Here is a 20,757-nt window from a genome sequence, read left to right as displayed (position 1 = left end):
ACGATTCATGGTTCTTGCATCACGACAATGCACCAGCTCACACGGCACTGTCTGTGAGGGAGTTTTTAGCCAGTAAACAAATAACTGTATTGGAACAGCCTCCCTACTCACATGATCTGGCCCCCAATGACTGCTTTCTTTACCTGAAGATAAAGGAAATTTTGAAAGGAAGACTTTTTTATGACATTCAGGGCATCAAGGGTAATATGACAACAACGCTGATGGCCATTCCAGAAAAAGAGTTCCAAAATTGCTTTGAAGGGCAGACTAGGTGCTGGCGTCAGTGCATAGCTTCCCAAGGGGAGGACTTCAATGGTGACGGTAGTGATATTCAGCAATGAGGTAGGTTGCACTTTTTCTAGGATGAGTTCGCGAACTTAACTCAGTTCATGAGAGCTGTATGCACAAGACAGATGTACAAGAGCTGGTTGAGGTGGTGATGCACTAAGTTTTTCCTGAGTATCCTTGGAGGCTCTCATGCTCCTCTGGATAAAGACTCTTGGTTGAGTCTGAATCTGGTTGTTTTTTTTTTCCCCCAACATGGAGCCTTCTAATCATCATGGGCTCAGCACAACGCCACAAGTTTAAAACATGCCAGTTTCTCTCTCATGCTCTGCCAATACTTAAATGGGAGCATGAGTGCCTGCACGTGTGTGCACACACTTGCATGTATGTGCGTGTGTGTGCGTGTATGTGTTTAACATGCTTGGAAGAAATTAGGATGGGATCAAATTTTGCCTGGCATAGCAACTAACATCTCTAGTAGCCTCTCAGCATTTTGCCAAGTGGACTTTAACTGGTTTCCTTCTGTTCTATTTTTATTTCGTAGTCATTTTAATGTATAGGGAGCCAAGTCCTTCAAATGAGACATTTTGTCATTAAAACATGTTATTTGGTTTAACCGCCGTGGGCCCAGCCTCAGCAACATGGAGGACTGGGAAGGCGGTTCTGAGCAGTCGCTGTCCCGTGACCTAACCTCAGCAGTGACCCACCAGTGTGTGGTGCACATGTGCCAGGACTGGGCAGGCTGGCTCAAGTGTCATCTGTGTTGTGGGCTCGGCGTCTCCGCCTCCTGGTGCCAGCTCCTGCCCCTCCTTGGCCTGCCTCTGGTGGCCCTCGGCCCTGCTGTGGCATGTAGCGAGAGACCCCTTCTCGCCCACGTCACCCTCGTATGCTGATTAGACGGGAATCAGCAAATCTGTTGAGTGCACATTTAATGTGACACAGATGTGGGACATACTGCAGATCTTTCTGCTTTACGAATTTTCAGCTTTTTTCATTTCATCAGTGTTGCTTATTATTTACAGAATGTAACTTGAGACAGCAGAACAGATTGTAATTTTTAAGAAAGGTTTGGGGGGTGATGGGGCCGCAGGGGATCTGGGAGAAAAAAAATCCAGTAGTATGGAATGCTGTTTGCTGTCCAGACCAAACAAACCAGTTTGCCAAGGGCGGATGGACTGTGGCAATCAGTCCCATTCATGTTCACACTGGCAGCACTTAATTAGAAGGCAGCTTGACCTTCTTATCGCCAGATAAACAATAGTCTTTTGTCACCGGGTTGCACATCATGGCACCGGGCAGAAATGAACCCCTTGTAGACGCCCCGAAGGGTGTCACTGAGCTGCCCCTTTGAGTTGCTTCCTTCCTATCCAGACGGAAAGGACACCATTGAACCCAACCCCGTTCACACACACGCCCATTCCCGCTCTGGCTTCAGACCTGGGCACTGCGGCGAGAGCCAGAACACAGGGGAGGCTCTTCTTCTCCCCGAAAAATGCAAGAGATCCTCTTGAGGGGGTTGGAATGATGGGCCAGGGCCCGTTTAACACAAGTTCAAAAAGAAGCTGGCATTTCTTGTTTATAGAGGGATAGATTTGACTAGAGGTGGCCTTGGCATCTTGAGAAAGCTTGGCCACAGGTTACATTGGAGGACAAACAATAAAAAAGTGCCAGCTGGTCAGAGGAAGATGAGGGAAGTAGGTGATTGGCTGATTTTTTTATGTTTCTAGGTCGAAAGAACCTAAAAATGGGGACTGAGCTAATGAAAGCCACATAGAAAGCCTTTGAAGACGTGCTTGGAATTTGAGCTAGGGCAGAGAACCCCTCACTCTGCCCAGAAGGTTCTGAGCTACTTAAGTGCTGAGTGTCAAGCCTGGACCAGACTATCCATAGGGACCCAGACCCCTGGGCAGCCTGCAGAGGTCCAGGCCCCACTGCTCTTCCTACCTGGAAAAGCGCAGGCAGAGCCCGTTGCCCCGAGGCCGCCAGGCAGCTAGCCAGTTGCCCCTGGGAGAACATGACCTGGGTCAGTAACTTTCTAGTGTCCCTCCGGGATGGAACGATCTGCATTCTTATACTCCAAGGGTTCCTGGGTCGGGACCAACTCCCGGCCTGTCTCTGGCTCATCTCGGAGGAGAAGTTCCACGACAGGCTGCGTCCTCCACCCCCACTGGCTTCAGAAGCAGCAGCAGCTGTGGCTCTCCAGCCACCAGTTGTCACACTGGCTCGTGGCTGCCGGTCTGTCCGTTTCCCATGTGTGCGTTGCGCACCCACTGTGTGCTGGGCACTGGTCTGGGGCCCCCAACAGTGCAGAGAAGAGGCGCAAAGCTCGGGCTCCATGCGCTTCCGCTGACTTACCACACTTTCCAGGCCGTGGCTGGGCTCAGGACACGAGCCCGTCCCTGGGAAAGTGGGTGACGGGAAAGAGGGCGTGTCCCTGCTGGCTCTTCCACCGTCCGGGGGTCTCAGTTTCTCCCTCTACCACCTAAAGTCTAACCTCGGGGCCTGAAACCGATCCTGTTTTTATCCCCGTGAGAGGGGCAGCTGTGCGTAAGCTTTCATTCTCGTGTCAGTGTCCTTGTCCGTTTTTGAAGTGGCTTCTTTTCCACCTCACCCGCCGCCATACCCTATTTGATAGTAAAAGGTTGTGTAAAACGTCCAGCCTGACTGAATGGGTAATCTTGAAAAAGCAAACAAATCACAGAGCGGACCCCATACGAGGCCTGCTTTGGTCCTGAGGGAGACCCTTCACACGACTAAGTGAGGTGGCCGGGGGCACGGAGGGGATGCTAAGGACACATCCGGTACTTCTGCCCGGGCAGCTCCATTCTCAGGGCTTCAGTGGATTCAGTTATCTTATAAACTCCATATAGAGAACATGCCCTACCACTGAAAACCTCTGATATGGTGAATTTTATTAATGGCAGTATTCTAAAATTCTCTTAATTCCAATTCTAAGAATTTGACATTTTGGTATAATTCCTTGAGCCTCTAGGTTGGCTAGTGTAGCTCTTTTTTTAAAAAGTCCTTTAAGCAAAGAAGGTATGGATGGGGTAGACCAAGTGAGTAAACACTTCGGCACTGGTTCCTTAGAAAACACCTAAGAGTCCAAACATTTGATGCATCCCTGATGAGTCATTCTTACATCAGGTTCCCCAGAGTGTTCTGTCAAGCTAAAATTCTAAATCTAAAGTTTAAGACTTTTGTGTTTTGGTATTTTAAATTGACTCGACACCCAATAATTCTGAGTAAGGGTAGGAGAGAGGGAGACACTTTTTGTGAGTACCTGGTATATGCCAGGCACTGTGCCATGTGCACTTTTCATGTATCATCTCAGCATTATCAACCAAGTAAGTATTCTCATTTATTGATACGGAAACAGGCTGAGAGCCATCTAGTAACTTCTTCACAATCACTCAGCTAATAAGTGACTGGACTGGGATTTCAGTCTGTGTCGGTCTTTTTCCAAAGCCTTATGTTCTTCTCTAGACCACCATGCCCCTAAATTTCATCTGTCTCTCAAAAGAGATCCGCTTTTGGGAGAAGAGCGAGAATATTAAGATTTTTTATAAATTATGTCATCATTTGCTAGAAATCAATCTGAAAATAAACTGGTTTGTTTAGTTTAGTCAGCTTGTTATTGTTAGAATTTGTACTTAATAGCCCCAAAATGAAGTTTATGAGAAACTGTATTTGGGCCCATATGAAATGCCTTGGGATTGGCATTAGAGGTGACAGTTTAGCAGGGAATTTGACCCTGTGGGATTCCTATAAGCACTACACACTCTGATTCAGGATGTTGTGCTTAGAACACAAATGAAGCTTGCATGTGTAAAATGCCTCATTCTTGTGACAGTCTTGAAAGTTGCAAGCCACTTTATAAGTTGTCCACTATTTTATTTTTTTAAAGCAGAGCAACCCCAGAATGCGTACAAAAGTTAGGCATTTTGGAAATCCCTCTGTCAGGCTGCAATCTCACTGTGACATTGTCCACTTGGTTGGAATTCCTTATGAAGCCAGTCTTCTCTGCCCCTCCCCCAGCCTCCTGAACAGGTAGTCTCATGCAGAGGGAGTGAGTTGACAGGAAAAAAACCCCTGGAGAGGTTTTGTTCTTAGAGTTTAAATCCCAACAGACATATCTGTTGGCATTAATCCTACCAGCTGTCACAGTTGCAATGTCATGGAGTCCCCAAAACATGTGTTAGGTTGTAGGAAGCCTTGACCCCTATAAACAAGTCATGTGTGAATCCCACTGATGAGAGAAAACCCAGCCCAGGAAGCCTCGTCCCCCACTGCAGGACGTCAAATTACCCAAATCGTAACAGCGACAGTAATAGAATTTCTAACGATTTCATGAATCAACATCTTTCCCACGTTTTCAATTGCAGCGATACAGTGTGGGGTTTTATGTGTTGTTGTTACACAGATGACTTCAGAACTCCGGGGAGTGGTAAGTAGAAGGTCGTTAACAAGAAAGCAAGAGGGAAAAGGGGAATATTTCCATTTGAAGCCGTTTCCCCAATAAGAAACTAAGTGAGAAAGGTTGGGCGTTGGACCCTGTCTCCCCTTGGGCTTCAGCCACCTGCGCTAGGTTAGGCCCCTCTTGTGCACCCAAGGCACCCTTTCCAGACGCTGCACCATCATTATCATCATAGGAAGCATCTTACTGATACCTAGTAGGGGCCAGGTACTCCTATGAACACAGTGCGCATACTGACTTATTTTTCCTCACAACAACCCCGTTATTATCGTCCCTGTTTTATAGATGAGGAAACCACGATTCCAAGAGGTTACACAACCCGCCGTCGGTTGCAGTTTGTAAATGGTGGAATTGGGATTCCCCCCAGGCAGCCAGGCTCCAGAGCCTGTCCTCTCAGCATTATTGCCTGTTGGTTTATCTCCTCCGTGAGCCTCCACTAAGCTCCCTGGACACGGGGTTTATCCGGTCTTCCTGAAGGCCTCACACTGGCCTACACGTAGGATCGCTCAGGAAAAGTTCATTAAACGCGGTGGGAGGTGGGGCAGGGGCAGACGCAAGCCCTTCTCAAGGCTCTGAGCAGGCTCCTTTTTCTGGTGCCTTAGTTCGGACCCTCAGTTATTACAGTAATTTTGTTTAGGGGCCAACCTCTACTGCCATCGGGTTTCTTCCTGCCCAGCCTGTTTTCTCATGTGTTCAAAATCCAAATTGGCGTAACAGATATTTGGTGCAATTTTCTTGGTTCAGGGTTTAATTCAATCAGACCTCAGTAGCTATCATTCAACCTATGGATTGAACAGTGTCTCTGGGTAGGTTCTAGAAAGTGGATTTCTGTTTATCATGGAACTGTGGGGCAGAGTTCCTGGGGTAAACGGAGCCAAGTTCCAGAAGTTTCTGTCCTCGAGTAGAGCCTTCTCTGATTACAGCATTCACCGAAAGGAGTAAAATCTGTGGAGAAATGCTTTTCTACCAAGTTTCTGAAAGTGGAGGCGGTAGGGAGGTCAGACATGAGATGTCGCTCGTGGCGTGGCAGGCGTCTTGCACTTCCAGACACTGCGCTGCAGGGACGATCAGAGGACGGTTCTCACCGGTTCGCACACTCAGTGCAGAGGACGGTTTAGACAGACTGTTGAGCTCCTTTCGGGGCACTGACAAATGTTTGCTTGAGCTGTTCAGTCAAGAATCTTGGTATCTTGTAGCTGTTACCCATTAGCAGTATTTGGAGAGATAGTCTGGGTTGACCTTCTGTTCGCAGCCTGCTTGCTTGTGCCCAGCCGAGCACAGTGTATATCAGGAAGGTATGTAATCAAAACAAAAGTCTTGGACACACACATAAAGTAAATGCAAGCACAATCCATCACTTTGTTGGGGTCAGTCCACACGGCCCCTAAGGAAGGTGGCAGTCATCAGTTGAATAAACATTCTATTACGCGAGGAAGTCCCATGTTTGACACACACTTTCTCCTCGTTTACTGATTGTTTTTGAACCTCACTTGGTTGATAGACATTGGCCATGACAGATTTCTCAACCGACTAATAGCTTAAGCTGTGCAGGGGTACGTGTATGTGTGTACAACATCTGTCTTCAACTAATAGAACTATGACATAGTTACTCATCGTAAACGCGAAGAACAAGGAATGGCTGGCCAACTGTTGACCCTCGGGCTGAAAGGCAAGATTAGCCGAGTGGAACTGGTTAGATCTTCCTGTGTCACCTTGTTTGGATTTATTGTTGCTTGAAGAAAATGACATGGATTGTTTTCATTACCCCGATCTTCGGGTTGGGGCTCTCCAGTGTGTGTCAGATAGCAGTGGCCAGCCGCAGACTTCTTCCGTATCGCTCTCCCTCGCGGGGTGGATATCTGCAGTGTATCAGCCACTGTATCAGCAGCCCCTTCCCTGGGGGGAGAGTCGTCCGTACTGCACAGCCGACTCCCTGACATTTTCATGGAGTTCAAAGCTCAAGTTGGTTTGGTGCTGACATTTTGGATTAGCTGGTTGACTGGAAGGCCTGCTTCTTTCTATACACTGTGAAATTTATAAACCGCAGCAGCTGAGGGCTTAAAATGGCCGACCAGCCCCCAGCTGGCAGCAATTAAATACACCGCAGACCTTTGGCTAAACAAAGGTTTGTGGAGGCAGAGTTGCTGCATGTGCACTAAACAGACTCATGTTGTAAACTACCTTTTATGTCGACTGTGAGTAAGAGACGCTGTCAACTAATGAGAGGTGAGTGGGTGAAGTTTTGCCACCCCTTTGTTTAATGATCTATTATCCCCAGGGTGCAGTACCAGACCCTGCCCTAGGAGCAGCCAGTCTTGATAGTAAAGGCGATCGTGAGAAGAGAAGCAAGTCCGCCAGGGGAGGCCGGAGGGTGTTCCCGGGGTTGTCCATCAGCGGTGGGCCTGAGTAGCTTAGAAGTTGACCTCTCTGCTCTGGTGCCCATGGGCAGGCGCCATACCTATGCTGCTTTTTTTATTGAACACCAGTACCCTTCACATTGAAAGGAGAGAGTGTGAATGAGAAGAAAAGATGCCTTTTTTAAAAAATATTTTTATTGGGGAATTGGGGGATGGGAACAGCGCTGGGGAATTGGGGAAGGGGAACAGACAAGTTGCTGTCCTTTTGTTCTTCAGTCTAGTTGTGGAGGACATTGCTTCACTGGCCCAAGTTGGCACCATCATTGCACTTTTCCCAGGCGAGGCAGATCAGTCGCCGGCTTCTGGACAGCCGTTCACAGCAGCTGCTGGCCGCTCACGCTGGCTGCTGGCTACACATGGTAGCCCATGGCAACCCACTGCAGCAGGGGCTGCAGCCTACGCCATTGCAGCGACTCTCGGCAGCCCAGCTCCAGGTTGAGCTGTTGTTCAGCATCTTAGCTGTAGAGGGCAGTGTCACTGGCCCTCATATGTGGGATCTGAACCGGGGCCCTCTGGCATCCCAAGCCAGTTCTTAACCATTGCGCCACTCGGCCGGCTCCAAAGGTGCCATTTTTATATCCATTCAAGCAGCGAAAATTCAGAGTCTAGACCAGTACTGTCTATACCCATTTTACATTTAAACTTTAAAAGTTCGGTTCCTTAGTCACACTGGCCACATTTCAAGTGCTCAGTAGCCACACGTGGCCAGTGGTTGTTATGCATTGGACAAAGCTGTCCTAGACAATATCAAGTGTTAGAAAGATATAGATTACTAACTAGCTGTCCTAAATCATCGTTGGTGGGAGTGTAAGTTGGTTCTGCCACTTTAGAGTAATTTGAGTTATCTTGTTGGGTGAACATTCATGCCTTGCGATCCAGCAAACCCCCCTTAGACAGATACCCAAAGAAACCCTTGTCCATGTTCACCAGGAGATAGACAGGAATGTTCATTGCAGCATCATTTGTAATAGCAAAACCTGGCAATCACCCATATGTCACCAACAGGAAGATGGATGAATGATGGCATATTCAGACAATGGAATAATAAAAGTAGGCACAATAAATGAATTATAACGAGTACATATAAAAGAATGGCTGAATCTTGGCAATTTGATTCAAGGGGGAAGGAGTAAGTCCCACAACATAAAAAGGCAGTGACATCCTTTTTCAAAAGCCCAAAACAACTAAAACCAAAGAGTATAATAGGACTCTACCAGAACATACTTTGAAATGTGATAGGACTACGAGAAAAAGAAAAGCCAAGAAATGATCAATATAGGATTCAGAATAATAGCCGTGTTAGGTAGAGGAGGAACAGGGTGGGCTGAGGCGCGGCAGAGGACCACGCAGACAGACTCAATTTATGGTCAACGATGGAGTTTTCCTGCTGGGGATGGTGGTTTCACATATTTATCACATCATTTAAAACAAATTTTAAAAAAGCCAATGATGATAGTGGACCTTGAACTGAGGATAATGATGAGCCCAGTTTAAAAAAAAAATAGAAGAGAGTCCTTTCCCTCCAGATGCTGATAGGCTCCCAGGAATATACATGAAAGTGATATAACAGCAACCACTTAGCAGTGGACCCGCTATATTCCTGAATCACATAGTGAACAAATTAGGGTTTCTGTTACAGTCATACTGTTCTTTTGTTTTTGGTTTTTTTTTTTAAAGATTTTATTGGGGAGTTAGGGGAGGGGAACAGCATTGGGGAATCGGGGAAGGGGAACAGACAAGTTGCTGTCCTTTTGTTCTTCAGTCTAGTTGTGGAGGACGTCGCTTCACTGGCCCATGTTGGTATTATCATTGCGCTCTTCCCGGGTGAGGCAGATCAATTGCCGGCCATTGGACGGCTGGTTATGCCGGCCGCCGGCCACTCACGGCAGCCCACTGCAGCCCCACTGCAGCCTACGCCGTCGCCGGTGACTTATGACAGCCCAGCTCCAGGTCAAGCTGTTGTTCACCATCTTAGCTGTAGAGGGCACAGCATCACTGGCCCTTGTGGGATACGAACTGGCGACCCTGCTGCTCAGAGCTTGCACTCCCAAGCCAACTCTTAACCAACGAGCCACTCAGCCAGCCCCAGTCATACTGTTTTCAAAGGCTTATGTGAATTTGTAGTGCCATCATCAATAGATGATGAAAACAGTTGTATCATATGATACCCTGACCCAAAGTATATCCCTTTAAACTCTTTGCTGGATTATGATATTGGAAAACACTAGCTTGTTGTTTTTTGTTTATAGTTCTTTGATATATTTGGGACTAAATTTATTCACACATGGTGACTTTAAGCACCCCTCTCTCTCCCACCAACCTCCCAACTTAGACCTCAGAAGTTAAAACTTTAGTTGAGTTTCAGAGAAGAAAGAATAGTTTTTCAGATACCAACAGTGATAAGGTAATAGGAGATTGTGGGAAGAATTCCTTTAATCCAACTCACTGCTTCTAGTTAAGAGTATCTTGGAATCACCCCTTCTAGTAGTACCGATATTTATAAAACTAGAAGAGAAGACTACATTTCCTCTCTGGCAAAGTTGAACTCGCTTTTCTTCTGTATCCTTGTGAAAAATGACCCTCGAATGCCACAGTGAACCTCCTCCATCTGCAACATCTAAGAACTATTTCCAACCTGCCCTGATATTTGGTTGATTGCAAAGTGAGGACCTTGGAAATGGGAAGATAGTTTGCAGCCTGTTGGGAAGACAGATAAGAAAAGAAACTTAACTAGGCAGTGTGTCCCCCGCCAGGGAGCTGCTCTGCCTTTGTATTCTCTGTGTTTGAGTAGGTTTGTAGTTTGCAAATTAGCAGATAATGTATTGGGAGTGGGGTGAGGTTGGGTCACTGAAATTTGGGGGAGGCCCTGAGGGAGGCCATGAAGTCAGGCTGAATGGACCAGAAAGCTATTTGATAATGAGATAACATGGGACACACTTACTTACATTCCCAACGATTGCATAGTTGTTACAAGATGTGATTTCCAAGGGTTCAGAAATAAGCCACCTTTCCGTGGCTTCTCTGTCTTCCTTGGCTCCCACCAGAGGAGGTTAGGACTCTTAGTAAGTTTTCTCCTCCTCAGTAGCATGTTTTTCCCACTGTAGGTACTAAGGAAAAGATTATTTCTTCTAAGGAGCATACGTGTGTCAGCAGAGACATCATGTCATGACTTTGTCTTTATACCGACCCCTTCCTTTGTTTTGGTCAGGGGATGGGACAGACACACCCCCAAGCTTTCAGGAAGATGGGGTTTTAGCTGGTTCACATTTTGCCTTGACCTTGTTGACTTTCAAAGCTCAGAATCTCAAGTCTTCAAACTCTCCACCGAAGTTTGCATAGCACCTTTCCTTTTTTAGCTCAAGAGCCACAATGGCCCTTATACCAGTCCCCTACCCGCAAATACATTCATTCATTTATTCAGCTCCTGTGTATTGCTTTTCCACCATGTACTGGGCACTGCTCTAGTTCGTAGGATAACAGTGAACAAAACAAAATCCCTCTTCTCGTGGCAGTTACATTCCAAATGGGGAGCCAAGCGGTGAGCAAATATTTTATCTAAGTGAGATGTGAGGTGAATGTGCTTTAAGCATATGACTGACTTTATCTCCAACTTGTATTTTGAAAGGGTCATTCTCATTGTTAGGAGGGGAGGGGATACGGATGGAAATAGAAAGAACGAGTTGTAGGGCTATTGTAATAATCCATCACAAATCCAGAGATGAGGAATAGCTGGACTAGGGATATATATGGAAATTGAGCCTACACCCCTCCCCCCCCAATAGATTGGGGGCGATGTGGTGAGAAGAATCAGGACGAAGCCTACATTGAAAAGTGATGAGCAGCAGGTCCTGTCACATCTGTCTTGGAGGAGCCTTTGGGCTTCTGCCACCATAGCCCGAACCTCTTCCAGGAGCTTCACGGGGACAGAATAGTAGAACTGGCTTGGGGGAAGAGACACGTGACCTGCCTGTCCTAGGCAGTGTTTGGAACGACAGTAGATGACCTACTCGTCAGGGAGAGAGGAGCAGGCTCTGCGCCTGGAGCTGCACGCCTCTCCTCCCCCTGGCTCGCTGGGCTCGCGGTGGTCGGCCCGCGTTCATAAGTGCAGCTGCCTGCACCGCCCTCCCCACATCAGTCAATAATTGGGGTCTAAAGAGCCAACAATAGGCCCAAGTCTTGAAGAAGGAATTGAGACGATGCCTAATGGGAAGATGTGCGTATATGATAATCAATTCAATTTTTTTTTTATCCATTTCCTTAGTGCAGATTGTTGAAACTTTTTAAGTCTCTACATCACCCTGGAAGAGTACAAGCAGTGGTGCTTAGGGCCTCCTTGTTACTGAACTTCTCAAAGGTTATCATTGGCTTTATGGCTTTCCGGCACGCAGCAAACATTACCCAGGTGTGGGCCTCAGACATCATGGCCTGATGAGCTGAGTGTTTCCTGGGTCCAGGGGTGCTTCGCAGGTTGGCCCAGTGTTGCAGCTAACTATTGCGTGTCCCGTGGCAAGTTCCTGTCCGTATTACTCCGTGATCTGCCTCCAGGGCCCTCTTTGCCCTTGTAGTAAACCTCTCCACTGCTGTTAGTACATGGTTCGGAAGTGCTGACTCCGTGTGTATGCCTCGTCCTCATTTTTAGATATGTCTAAAGAGGGGTGTTTTGCTTCAGTGGAATCCAGGAACAAATAATGAAAAGTACAGCAAGTACAAGGCCGAGGACAGAACCAGCACACTCTTATCAGTCATCTGAAATATGCACAGCCTTTCCAAGACAAATACGGGCTCCTGTTTCTAGGAAAACACCAAAAAGTACTTATCAATTAGCCTGTATATGGTTTGTGGAGAAAGACAACATCAGCCTACCCTGAAAGCCATAGCGAAGCAGATTCCTTTGGGCAGCCGGCAGCTGAGTGGCATGAGTCAGAACCACTGCAGAACCCAGGCTGTGGCCTGGGACCAGCCCAGGGAGTCCTTCGTCTCCCTCATGTGATCACCGCGTCCCTCACCCTACTCCCGGGCAGCTGAGCTCATCTTAGAGGAAACCCAGAAGCTGGGTGTGTGCTGACTAAATGCCCAAGGTCCATCACTCTCCTCCCTGGCCCTGCAAGTGCGGACATGCATCTCCTGAAGAGATTCCTAGAAAAATGGGGTGTCCAGTAATAATGACAGTAGCAGGACAGTACCAACCACTGGTTGGTAGGTAGCCCCCATTCTGTCTCTGAGCACAGGCTTGACAGGCATCGTTTACTGGACCCTCACAGCAGTCCTGTGAGGGAGTGGAGCTGTCAGACCCCGTTTTACAGAGAACACTGGAACCGCGGACTACAGAAGTCAGCCACCTTGTCCAGGATCGCACAGCTAGGAAACAGCAAAAGCGCGGTTCTGATTCAGGATTGGAGTCTTTAATCCCCATCTTTTTGTACATTCACACACGTAACACTGCGGTTTGTTTCCGGTCACTAATTTAGAGTATGTCTGGTAGTGAGCTTTTATCTGAGACGAGGACGGGAAATCATTTTAACACAACACTTAACCCCTGCTTTTTGTCCATTTACCCATCTAGGACTCAAGCGCAGAGGGTACGGAAACCCCGGTGCTGCACGGGGCCCCAGGGGCTGCTCCCCCGCTATTCTGAGAGCCAGGCAGAAGGGCAGGAGCAGCTCTTCAAGCTCACGGACAACGTACAGGACGAATTGTAAGTGGAGCGGTGGGAAGCCAGCCCTGTGGGCTCACCGACTTGTGTCTTTTATCTCTGAGGCTGAGAAGGTTTTACCTGACCTGAGTGTCGTCCTGACTCTGAGACCATGGAACTAGTCAGAGATTCCTTGGTTTTATAGGTTTAGATAGAACTGCTTGGAAACCGCCTTCTACTCAAAACAGTGGCTCTCAAACTGAGCTCCAAGCGGGACCTTAATGTTTTGTTCCTAGAAAATGGCAGTTTCTTTCTAGTTAGTTCAAAGAGACAAGATAATGAATAAAGTGTTCTCAATGTTAAGGGTTGTTTTTCCCCTGTAAAATTTTCTTAAACTTTGGTGTTCTATTGTTTGCTACAGAAATCTAGTGAAACAAAACAGATAAGCAAATAACAGCTAAAAATTGGGGGGGGGGAGGTGCAGGTTTCTTAAGATCGCTTTGTTACTCTTTGAATGCAGAGCCTTACATCCCTGGGGTCTTGTAATATTTTCAATTAGTGAAATTAACCCAGGTTGGTATGATAGAATTCAGTATGTCACTATTTTAAGATATTCTGCAGGGACCCTTATAATGTAAAGTGCTCTGTAACTTATGTAGGTGTTAGAACCACCAGCCCAGAGAAAGCAATTAGTTACGCCTGATGAGAAGCAAAAGGCTACTTTAATTTCTCATGTATCTCCTTTAAAATAGAGCCAGCTAGGGGCAGTTATGAGGGCCATGAGTGCGTTTTGGTTGGTGGAGGCGTGTCTGAAGTGGAGGGTAACTCTCAGAGTAGCCTTCAGTGTCACTGGTAGAAACGGTGTTAGCTGACCTCATCTCATATTGCTGTTGTGGTATTTGAATGGGGACATCCACCATCAAATCCATTTGTTGCTTGCTGGATAGGATGGCGTCTTCCTGGGTGTGTCTTGTGCACCCCAGACCTCCTGCAGTGTTGTTGGAGGGTCTCTTAATGATGGAGGTGCATTACGTTATCTTAGTCAGCTCAGGCTGCCTGGCTTGCAGATGGCCACCTTCTCACTGTGTCCTCACGTGGCAGAGACAGAGTAAGCTCTCCGGTGTCTCACATAAGGACAATCATCCTATAAGATCAGGGCCCCACCCTCATGACCTCACTGAACCTCACTTCCTTACTCAAAATAGTTCAACATAGGAATTCGTGGGGGGGGGGGCGGGGGGCGGGGGAGCAATTCAGTCCATACATAGCATGTGTCATTAGTATGTTCTGTTCTCTTAGTCCGGCCTCAGCGCCAGTCATCATTCCAGTGTCCAGAATCCCTGTGCAGTTTCACTCCAGGGAGGACTGGAAATGCCTGCTTCCTTGGGGATAGGATTTCGCACTGTGGCCACGCTTTATACCACTTTAGGCCTTTGGATCAGCAGCCCAGAGAGTCATTCTCAGGATCAGCAGGGCACGGTGCAAACTCTGCTAGAATGGCGGCCGCCTAGGGCTGGGACTTTCGTCTGTTCCATTCATGGAGGAACCCTCACACCTAGAGCAGTGCCTGGCACATCATAGGCACTCAGTAAATATTTGTGGCGTGAATGATAGCCGGATAGCTGCAGTTCAGCGCTTTATTAATACGTGTGCACTATTCCATCCTTAGGAGGGGGAGTGGGAAGGTTGGTCAAAGGTTGAGATTATAAAATTACTGTACATTGTGCTTTTAATTTCCATCCCTGGTCCTTGTGAAATTCATTTTCAGTAGACTGACTTGTGCCAAAAACACAAGGGAGACAGTGTGTAGTACAGGAAGGCGTGTCACACAGCTGACATAGGGTTGCTCCCAGTGACATGCACACCCTGGAAACATCCACGGAAAGCTGAAAACTGGAATCAAAATGATGTCAGTAAAATAGGTTTCATGAAACCCTTGAAATTCATACGAACCGGGAAAAGATATTGGCATGAATGAATTTTGACTCTAAAGATGAAAACCATGTGTCTCTACCCGTTGGCGAGTTACAACTTGGCCAGTGCATGTGGAAGGAGGCACGTGACCATGGCCTTCCTCAGTACACGAGGAAGACGCCATCGGGGAACCAGCAAATGTTTCTCTGATGTATCCTCGGTTGTCAGGCTGGGTCCTCACGGTGACGTGAACATTAGCATCATCACTTTGCAAGTAAGGAGTTTTCAGGAAAAGCACACGAGTGCCAAATTATACCTCTGACTTTTATCCTAGAACTGTAATTAAAAACATGTTTACAGACCTAATTGTTTGCATATTTTCCTCAGAGTTAACCCCTTAAAAGGTTCTTTAATACCTTGCTCTACTGTTCTAACTAAATGTTTCCACATTTTTTTCCAGTTAGACTCACTGTTTCACTTCTGGAAAATATTGTGTAATTACTTCCTGATGTCGTGAAAACCCCACAAAGTCCCCAGTGCCATGGTTACTTCAACTTTGTTCTCCCAGATCAAGTTTCATTTAATTTTTTCATTTTATTTAATTAATTAGTATTAAAAAGATAGTTACTGACATACGATTTAAGATCTGGCCAGCTGAAAAGGCTTTAGTCTCACATGAATCAAATATCTCTCTGGTATGTTGCAGAATTACCATTGTTCCCATTTTTCTCAGTTTTGGTTTTGAAATAGGATCCTGGCTTAAGCTGATGTTAAAGTAAAATTTGTCCTATCTCATTAAATTAATTTTTTTTTTTATAACCAGTGTCTGTCTGTAGCCAGGAATCTCATTTTCTTTTTTTTTTTTTTAAGTGCCTGTTTTATTTCTAATCCTTCATCACAAAGTCACATACTGGCATTATAAGCATTAGGGTGGCTCTTACATTTTCAAAAAAGGGGCCCATGAGCAGCCCACATGACCTAAGGAGCTGCTCTACCATGCCATTTTCTGGAGTTTGACAATCGGATTGTATTTTCAAAATGTAGTTTCAGAAAATAACATTTGTGAGATTTTTTTAATACAGAAATATATAAAAAAGAAAACAAAAATAGCCTATAAACCCACCAGCCAGATAAGTGCTTTCTCTCTTTGAGGAAATAAACTTCATGCACGTGGTTAGCAAATTCAAAGAGCACAGATATAAAATCAGGAGTAAAAGTCTCCTTTCTTGTCCCCTTTGCGTCTGTGGTAGTTTGTATCCTGTCTACCCTTCCTGAGAAGCTGCAGAAAGAGACAGAGAGAAATCAGAAATGTTTTTGAGCACCGGTTGAAATGTTCATTCTAATAGCTTATAACTACAAAGATAAACCTTGTAGTGACATAGACAGCCTCACAGCAAAAACAAAATACGGGTCCGTTTGAGGAATGCGATAGAATTCATCAGCTTCCTTCTCTAAACCAGGAAATAATCTGTCAACCATTGACATTTAGGGAAGTGGACATTCTTTGATACGCCACTGAATTAAAACTTTCATTTGATGGATTATTCAGCTATGCTGATCAAGGTTAATGGCTTGCTAAATCTTTAATAAGTTAAATCAAGCGTTCTGAGAGAATTCTTTAACTTGACTAAGGGTAAAATATCCCCAACATCCCAAGTTGCATGTACTCTGGCAATTCCATTGGACCTCACAATGTCATTTCACAGTCATTTTCTGAGACTACCTAACACATAAATTTATTAAATCCTACTATGGACAGGACAAATAAGACATGTGCTCTTGCCTTGACAAGTTCACAGTCTAGCAGATGAAACGGACAGCATTACCTACTATCTATAACGTATGATTGCTTTTAAAATAGAAGTGTGAGCCATGTGTTATGGGGCCACAAGGGGAAGTGATTAATTTATGCCTGGGAAGCTGGGGAAGGCTGTGGGCAATTGCCCTGGCCCTGCAGGATGGGGAGAGATGTGCCAAGGAGAGAGGAGAGAAAGTCACGTCCGCAGAGAAGAGTGTGGGCAGAGGGAGACTGAAGAGTTCATGGCGTTTCTGGAGAACTCGAGTTAGCCAGGTGCTGGGGGGGCGGGGGCAGCACATGTACGGGAGGGAAGGAACAGCAGAGGCCGGAAGGCTGGAAAGGTGGGTTACAAGGCCAAATTCGGAGAGCCTTGACCGCCACGCTAAGTTTACTGCTGTAGGCAGAGGTTAGATTTTAAAGAGGATCCCACTCAAAATTACATTTTAAAAATGTAACCTCTGACAGCAACAGAAAAAGGGATAGAAGTTGGAGAGCCTGGAGGCAGGAAACCAGTTAGGAGGCCCTGCAGGGAGCAATGCAGGTACGTGGTGGAGAGGCCTGAACGCGGCCGGTGGCTGGGAAGAGGAGGAGAAGGACAGAGCTGAGAGGTATTTAGGAGGTGGCGTAAGTACAGTCCACAGACTAAGGAAATTCTTAATCTGAGTGAGGAGAAGGGTTAAGAATGACCCTGGGCTTCTTGGCCGTGTGTGGTTGGAGGGAGATGCCACCCACCGCAGTCGGCAATGCTGAAGACGGAGAGAACTGGAGGGGTAAGGGCAGCTCAGCGGAGGGCACGCTGAGTGTGAGGGGGTCCCAGGCAGACTTGTGGGGGGAGACACATGGCCGGGGAGGAGCATCTTCTAGGAGCGCACCTGGAGTGAGATGACCCAGGACTCTTCTGAGTTTGAAATGACTCCAAAATGAGTAGACTGTAGATATATAAATAGAGTTAACAAAAGAATGGGAGAAAAAGAAAGAAATCAAACCACGAGAGTTGTTGGTTGAAACAGTGACTTGGCAGATTTCTCTCTCCCTGAGGACCGTTGGTCCTGAACCCGTTTTCCATGAGGCCTCTTAGAGGGACACTCATTTCTCCATCCGCTGGAGCGAGGATTTGTAGACTTGCGAGGGGACCCTCCCTGGTGTCTGGAGAGCTTGGCATCTGTTCTCAGCAGAAAACAGAGGAACAACGCCGCTGACTGGGCTTCTCTTCTGTATCGGGTTTGTAGATCAGCTCTAATTGTCACCTTGGCCCCGCAGAGTACATGGGATGATTCTTGTTTTATAGACGACGGCAGGGAGGCTCTGAGCAAAGCCATCTGGTAGTGACAGGCAGAGCCACCTGGCACCTAGGGCTAGATGGTTCCAGTGGCACGCTGGCCACGGGACTTAGAGGAGACTTGGTTACGCGCCACAGAGGGCGTGATCTGAAGCTATTGATGATGCCACTGGTATTGCTGAGACCACCCCTGCGGTGGCCGTGGTTTGCGATATCATTAGTGACAGCGGACCTTGCCGATGAGCCCACTGCTCGTCCCTGTCCCTCAGAGAATGATGTAAGCCATGTGCCCCAGCCTGACTTTCTCTCCAAGAAACTTTCTCAGGTTGATCCCAAGGTCAGAGTGTCCTCTTCTCCTTAAAGGAGAGTTAAAAGTAAAACTCGTGACTGAGGTCTGAGAATCCTGTTTTTTATAGGACCCATGATAGTATCTACAGCAACCTAAGATGTGTGAACAGGGCCCTGGGTGACTTTTAGTTCTCACATTTGAAGGACAAAGCTTATCCAGAGCTTTGTGTTTCTCCCTCCGAGTTCCTAGCAGGCCAGAGAACAGAAGGACGCACTCAGGATCTCCTGAGACCTGCGGCTTCCCTCTTCTCCTGTGTCAGCCCGTGGGGGTTTCCAGTAGTCCCTCCCTCGTGGGCCAAGAGCACCACCGCGTGAAGTGTGGTTACACAGGGCGCCAAGAGTGGGGAGCCCAGTGCCCGCACTCCACTCACTTGCAGCAATGGCTGCTGCTGCTCTGGTGGCGGGACCCTGGGCCTCTCCAGTGAAGTAGATGGAAGCCCGTGGGGAGCAGGCCTCCTGCAGGTGGACAGGGGTGAAGGGAGGGCGGTGCTGCAGCTTTGAAGGAGAAAGGGACAGAGGAAGGGGCAGCCTGGCAGGGGACACTGTCGCGAGCGCTGCTGTGGCTGGGCTTCTCTTGCACCCTGAGTTTTAGCTCCTCTCGCAATGACGAGTTTGGGATTGGTCTCCATTTCAGGAGGAAACCCCTCGTCTGGAGCTAATTATTCTTTGACGTGGTTTGCAGATTTTGCAAAAAAAAAAAATAATAATACACACACACACACACACACAGCCTTGGTCTTTGGTTGTTGGTTGTTGAGGACGCGTCAGGAGGAAAATGGAGACACAGCGGTTTGCAAGGTCAGCCTCTGGGTTCCTGCTCAGCCCGTGGTGGGGACCCTGGTGTTCCGGCTGCCGGCTGCGGCCTCACTGTCTCCCTTCCTCCTCCTCTTGGTTACACCTTTGGCTCTGATCAGCTTTTGCTTTGAAAAGACTTTAGAACATTTCATGTAAAAGTCAAAAAGATGTTATTACCTGTAGCAGCTTTGGGGTGTGAATGCGGCCCCGGACTCTCAGAATAGAGAGGCCTGTGCCTGTTCACTGCGTCCGTCCCCTCACAGCTCTGTGTGACCAGGAGCTATTTTGACTTCTCTACCAACTTTGTGACAGAGGCTGTCAGTAGTGTCCCCTCTCTCAGATGAAGAAACTGAGCCCTGAAGAAAGCAGCCAGCCCGGCCGGAGCCGCCCAGCCTGGCGGGTTTCTCTGCCCGCTCGCACGGTTCCCTCCTGCACGTTGGGGAGAAATGCCACACAGCAGAGCCTCCCAGCTCAGAGCACCCCTCCTCCCCAAGTGGCTCTGGCCTGACAGAGGACTTTGCCATCTGTGGCATCTTGAAAAGGAGTCTACTTTAAAGCTTATAAAAGTGTTCCAGTGTGGAAAATACACTAATAGCATCAGCCACTCCAGCCTGGGCGTGAGCAGCTGCCTGGATGGAAAGGCCTCGGCCCTTTCGGAGGCTGAGTGTAAATGTCAGCTACAGGGGTTGCCAGATGCGGTGAGAGTGGAGGCAAGGGGGAGGGCATGGAAGGGCCCCATCCTGTGCTGGACCAGAGCAAAGACAGTCATCTCAGCTGGACTTTTAATGCGCATTCCTGCTCTCACCCCAGCTGCAGTGGCCGACTTTGGGAGAGAGCCCAGTACAGCCTCCACCGCCACTTGCCCCGCCCACCTGTGCCCAGAAGCCATAGGCCGTTTTTCAGTCTTGACCTGATTTCTTTATCTGATTTCTCAGCAACTTCTAGCTGGCCCTGTAGCACTTCCTGTCTTTCAGGAAGCCTTTTTTTTTTTAAACCTCACTTCCTTTCTGTCCCCGCCTCCTTTCCTTCCCCTGGACCAGCTAGTTCAGGTCCCATTCGATTAGATCAAGTGAAGAAGCTGCCCCTTTGGTGCCGCCAAGGCCCAGGATGTGGGAAATTACGTGCCAAATGGCCTGCCCACCAAAAGCTGCTGGGTGTTTCTAATTTGAGCATCGAGACTTCACAAGTCCACATTCTTGGCATTATCCACCAGTTAGACTAGAACAATAAACCCCCATTTTTATCATACGAGGCCATAACTAAAATGGCGACTGGGACCAGGCGGGTGCTTACTGAGCGAGCACTCAGGGTGGCTCATGCGGAGGTGCTGCCCAGGGAGACACGGGGGTAGGATGGGGACCCCTCTCTTACATCAGCGTAGTCAGAGAGCTGGCATGCCTATCCAGGAGACATAAAGAGAACAAGTCAGTGTTTGGCAGTACTTTTGAAGGTAAGCGGTTAAGTGTTCAAGAGTGGGGGTGGGGTTGGAGTGTTTCGTGGGAAAAATGTGTTAGAGAAGCTTCATGGAGACGTTGGAACTCGTGAATCCTTGGGATGGGGAGGCTGAGAGACAAGGCGTGTTTTGAATTGGGGATGGGGAGTGCTCTCTAAGCTCAGAGGTGAGCGAGTGCCCGGCACATGCTTGGGACTGAAAGCAAACCAGCCTGGCAGGCCTCCGTCCCATCAGAGTGTTTAGCAACTGCTGACACCACAACAAAAGCCGCCCTGGGACCTGGCCTTCCAGCAGCTCCAGGGGGAGCCTGGGCTCTGAGCAACTACGGTTTGCAAATTCCCCTCAGGACGTCAAGTCCC

At 47.7% G+C, this 20,757-nt stretch overlaps 1 protein-coding gene across 1 annotated transcript in view; it reads left to right on the top strand.

Annotated features, from left to right (window-relative positions):
* VPS13D (vacuolar protein sorting 13 homolog D) overlaps positions 1-20,757 on the top strand; it is a 299,465-nt gene that overhangs the window by 271,676 nt on the left and 7,032 nt on the right. Inside the window, exon 62 of the mRNA XM_019639700.1 lies at positions 12,743-12,874. Coding sequence (XP_019495245.1) covers positions 12,743-12,874 — 132 coding nt within the window. The remainder of the gene's footprint in view (positions 1-12,742; positions 12,875-20,757) is intronic.

This window comes from Hipposideros armiger, unplaced genomic scaffold (genome assembly GCF_001890085.2).
Source record: "Hipposideros armiger isolate ML-2016 unplaced genomic scaffold, ASM189008v1 scaffold_46, whole genome shotgun sequence".
NCBI lineage: Eukaryota > Metazoa > Chordata > Mammalia > Chiroptera > Hipposideridae > Hipposideros > Hipposideros armiger.
The sequence above is the reverse complement of the archived record's forward strand: the minus strand, read 5'-3'. Positions and strand labels throughout refer to the sequence as shown.